Below are 5,000 nucleotides of genomic sequence, written 5' to 3'. Positions count from 1 at the left end.
TGTGTGTGTGTGTGTGTGTGTGTGTGTGTGTGTATGTGTGTGTGTGTGTATGTGTGTGTGTGTGTGTGTGTGTGTGTGTGTGTGTGTGTGTGTGTGTGTGTGTGTGTGTGTGTGTGTGTGTGTGTGTGTGTGTGTGTGTGTGTAGTGCTGCGGTTTTTTCCTGATAACCTGAGCTGACATCTCCAGAGTCCAATCGGTGTGGCTGACAGGAAAGGGTCCTGTTCACATGAAGCCACTTTGCTGTCGGAATCGATTTTTTTTTTTTTTTTTCCTTTTTTTTTTCTTTTTTTCTTGAGTGAGTGAGTGAGCAGACGAGACAGGGTCGTAGAGAGCGGCCACCTGAAGAGGCCTCCACCGTAATAGTTTATTAAAAATTCTATTACTTCTAAAATTAGGTTTATTGAGGTTTCAGAACAACAAATTATATAATCCAGTACACTGATTACATGTAACCTTACCTTTGCAACCTTTTGGTTACTTAATACAAATTCAAAATCTCCTCTTCTCGGCCATGTCTATGTAGTCTTAATATGCTAGCGCTTCTCATATTTGTGTAGGCTTTAACAGAGCTAAAGCCGAACTAACCCTTCTTCATTCGGTCTCTTCTCGTCGCATTGTTCGTCTCCATAGCGGCACTGTATCTCCTGAAGAAACGTCAATAGCCACGCCAAGTCGCCTTCATGTCCGAAACTTTCCCTCAACTATTCCAGATGGATCTCTTGAGGAGGTCGAGATAGGATAGTGGGGGTTAACACTAAGCCATACTGGTCACCTCAGATGCCTAGGCTTTCTAAACTTCTAATATGTCTAAACAGTTCGTCTTGGAGCTTCCAAAGGGAATCAACATACTCAGCTCCCTTTGCTTTGGGTGTTAAAGATACATTCAACAGATATTGAATATGAGCAATTTTTTTTTTTTTTTTTTTTTTTTTTTTTTTTTTTTTTTTTACAATCAAATATATCTTTTAGAAGATCACATGGCACCTTATAATTTGCAACAGTAAGTGCCAAACCTTGGATGACAGACAGTGATTCACCCTGAAATAACGATTGTAAATAGACTTGCTAATGACTGTTAAAACATTTTGGTCAACTAATACCTCAAATCTGTGCCAGAATGACTGCCAATCTGTCAATTGACCTAAGAATATGGAAATTTATATTCTTAGTAGTTTCAAATCGTTACTTTTACCAGATTTGGACACAATACCACTTTCATCCCTAATTGATTTCAATCATTTGGCAGCTTCCGCTCGAGTTCTCTTAGAAGACTTACATAAATTGTCAATTTCAGTTATGTCTGCTTCTAACTTATTAAGGTCTTCTAATTCTAATTCGACCGTGGCCTTGGGCACCAAATATTGTAAGAAACGCTATCCGAAGTCTAGACTTGTCTTAAACGAAGAGGGACTAATGAAAGGCAGCCGGCTAAATGCTTCATCGTCGAGACATGTCGTCGGGCGGTCGAGTCTTTACTCAAAACAAAGCGCGATAGTATTCTAAGTTTGGAAAAAAGATATTTGAATAGATTCTAAAAAAAAACATAAATGCTTGAGGAATAACAATAAATTTAAATGTATATATTCTTATCCGGTTAAGAAATCAAAGAGAAGTCAAAGAAAACGTAGGAAAAAAGATTAACCAAACACACTCCTGACTAGAGACGCCGTACAAAAAATATATATATTATTTCTAACGCCGAAAAGGGTGGAGAGACATAATTTTTTTCAGCTGAGAAGATTCCCTTGGTCTGAGAGAATGATCTGGTGGAGGACCACCCCATTCCCTTGGGGACACAGCCTTTGCACCTCATAACAATGGATTAATCGGTCTTGGTATAGTAGCATGTATGGTAAGAAATGCATATTTATTATGGTTATATTTATATGGTTGTAGTGAATGTAGTATGAAACTAGTGTAATCAGCTCAACCGTACTCAGTAGATGGTAGCATTGAAGAATATAGACCGCTAAATAAGGATAAAAGTGAAAAACAGTAAAATGCTGGTATATACAGAGAGGTTGAAGAGATTCCTTATGAAGAATTGTCTAACAGCAACCAAATCAGTGACTATAAAGCATATCACAACGCTGAAAGGGGCAATGAGTTTATCCTTGATGACTTTATCATGCAAAGGACTGTCTCTTTCTTTCTAGCTGAATCAAATAAGCTGGCACTTAAAAAAAAAAACTCATTTTAGTTTTCTTTCAACAGTCACTACCAAATGAAGGCGTAAAGGTGTTCTCGGCTGTCCTCCACTCTCACCTTTTGGGCAAGTCCATCACATTGAGACACATCAGAAAGGGACGCGAGCTGCCCTTCGCCTTCCAGGGTTAGTATAATGACTCGCCAGTCGAGAATCAAAAGGGAAATGAAAGACAGATAACAAAACAAATGATAACAAAACAAAAACAAATAATATAAAATAAATCATAATCATTACAGCATCTTGCTTAGGTGTTTATCTAACTCAGGGGTTCGCAAACCCCAGTTTGAGTACCCCTGATTTAGATAAACACCTAAGCAAGATGCTATAATGATTATGATTTATTTTATATTATTTGTTTTTGTTTTGTTATCATTTGTCTGTTTGATTTTCATTTATTATTAGTTATATGTCAATTTATTATTATTTACTATTTACCTGTTTGTTTATTATTTAACTATACCTATGCATTTATTTATGTATTCTTTTTGTTATTTACATTATTATAGTTTTTATTTATTATTTTATTATTATTATGATTTTTTCGCATCCGACCTAGATATGGACCAAAAGGTCTCCTGTCGGCATGCTCCGCCTTTGTAATCCTTTGTAATCCTTTGACAGGGAGGAGGAGGAGGAGGAGAAGGCAGGCAAGCGGGGAGGAAACAGGGAAAACGCACAAGGGCAAAAGGCAAGAGGTGCACGAAGGAAAGGGAAAAAGGAAAAAACGGGCGGGATGAGAGGGAGGGAGCTAATGTGGATATGTTCTTGAACCGTTATTTAGATTGTTAATTGAGCTATTTTATGGACTTCTATTTTTGGGTAACGCAATTAGATGAAACTACTGAAATATTATAATAATTATCTACCAGATAGAGTAGCTAGTTACCAATACGAATTATTGAGTACCATATCGTATGTGTTTAAACAAGTGAATGGGACTGCAGTAAGGTCTGAGAATACAATCATGAGACTAGCCAGCCCCCGGTCGAAGTGTATGGTTACGTGCGCTACCGTAGATGATAACCATTCCCTCTACCTCTTCCTCACCCTCCACTTTCTTTTCTTCCTTCTTGTTGTCCTATTTTTCTGTTTCATTACTCCACCTTCTCCTCCTCCTCCTCTTCCTCGTCGTCCTCTTTCTTTGTCTCCTCTTCCTCCTCCAAATTCTCCTTCCCTCCTCTTTTATTTTCCTCATCCTATTCCTCCATTTCCTCCGTCTTCTCTCGTTTCTCCTTTCTCCATTTCTTTTCCAGCTTCTCCAGCTTCTCCCCCTCCTCTTCTTCCTTTCTTTCCTCTTTATTTTCCTATTTCATTCGCCTTTCCTAAAAAAAAGTCCTCTTTATACTTACTCCCTCTTCCTCTCCTTTGTTTTCTTCTCTTCCTTGTCCTCCTCTTTTTGCTCTTTTCACTCTCGCTTTTATGTTTCCTTCTGTTTCGCTTTTTCCTCATTCTAATCCTTCTTCTCTTTCACCGACTTCTACTCCTACTCCTTCTCCTCCTTTTAGTCCTCTTTTTTTTTTACTCACCATCTTTCTCCTCCTCCTCCTCCTCCTCCTCCTACTTCCTCTCCTCCTTCTCCTGCTACTGTTCCTATTCCTATTCCTGCTTCTTCTTCTTCCGCTATATTTTTCTTTCTTCTCCTCCTTTTCCTCTTCTTCTAACTCCTCCTCCTTCTTATTTTCCTCCTTCCCTTCTCACCCTTCTACTCCTCTCCAACCCATTACCTCCTCCTCCTCCTCGTCCTCCTCCTCCTCCTCCCCCTCCTCTTCCTTCTCTCCCATCCCTAATCTGCTCCTCCCCTCGCCCTCCCCTTCCTTCCTCTTCTTCTTCTTCTTTCTTCTCTTCTTCCTTCTTTTCCTTCCTTCTTCCATCCCCCCCTCTCCTCCCAATCTTTCACCTCCTCTTCTACCTCCTCCTCCTCCTTCTGGTTCTGCTCCCTCTGATCCTCCTCCTCTTCCATTTCCTTTCCCTTCTCCCCTTCTCCCCTTTCCCTCACTCTCCTCCTCCCTAGTCTTCTTCTCCTCTTTCCCCTCCTCTCCTCCTCTTTCCCTCTTCTTCCTCCTCTCCTTCTTCTTATTTCTTTCCTCTTTCTTCTTTCCTTCTTCGCTTCTCCCTCATATACTTTTTCTCCTCCTCCCCATTATTTTCCTCCCTCCCCTTCATTTTCCTCCTCCTCCTCTTCTTCTTCCCCTACCTCCTCCTTTTCCTTCTCCCTCTCTCCCTTTCTCTACCTCTTCCCCCTCCATTTCCTCCTACTTCTACGTTTTTTCCATTCTTCCTTTTCTCCTCATTCTTTTTCCTCCCTTTCCTTTTTCCTCCTCCTTTTCTCCTTTTCTCTTCCCTTCCTCCTCCTTTTCCTTCTCTCCTTCTCCCCTTCTCCTCTACCTCTTCCCCCTTCTCCTCTTCTTTTTCCTCTCACCATCCCTATAATATTTCTTTCCCTCTCCGCCCCTCTTAGAAAAAAAAAGTACTCCCTTGTCGCAAAATTGGTGCCAGCTCTTATTTTCCCCCAAATTCCAGATACAAACTACGACTTCAACTACCAGCAAGTTCGCATCCCGCCTTCGGAGATCAGCCTCCTACCGGGAGATCACCTCATCACCGAGTGTCTCTACGACTCCGGACGGAGAGCCAAGCCTACCTACGTAAGCGCACCTAACCTTTTCCCGGAGGCAATGTTTTCCCAAGTAGGAGACGCGTCCCACAGGACAGGCATGACGAGATCACTAAATATTGAATATACCATGAATAAGCAGACAGTATTTTCCCTGAGATTCATATTGTCCTTGGG

At 40.8% G+C, this 5,000-nt stretch overlaps 1 protein-coding gene across 1 annotated transcript in view; it reads left to right on the top strand.

Moving 5' to 3' along the window:
• Nucleotides 1-5,000, top strand: part of LOC143027356 (uncharacterized) — a 187,858-nt gene that overhangs the window by 163,034 nt on the left and 19,824 nt on the right. The window contains exons 20-21 of the mRNA XM_076188635.1: nt 2,215-2,332; nt 4,730-4,854. Of these exons, the coding sequence (XP_076044750.1) occupies nt 2,215-2,332; nt 4,730-4,854 (243 nt within the window). The remainder of the gene's footprint in view (nt 1-2,214; nt 2,333-4,729; nt 4,855-5,000) is intronic.

This window comes from Oratosquilla oratoria, chromosome 8 (genome assembly GCF_046742065.1).
Source record: "Oratosquilla oratoria isolate Oo_2021 chromosome 8, ASM4674206v1, whole genome shotgun sequence".
Lineage (NCBI taxonomy): Eukaryota > Metazoa > Arthropoda > Malacostraca > Stomatopoda > Squillidae > Oratosquilla > Oratosquilla oratoria.
Note: the sequence above shows the minus strand (reverse complement) of the source record. Positions and strands in the feature narration are given on the sequence as shown.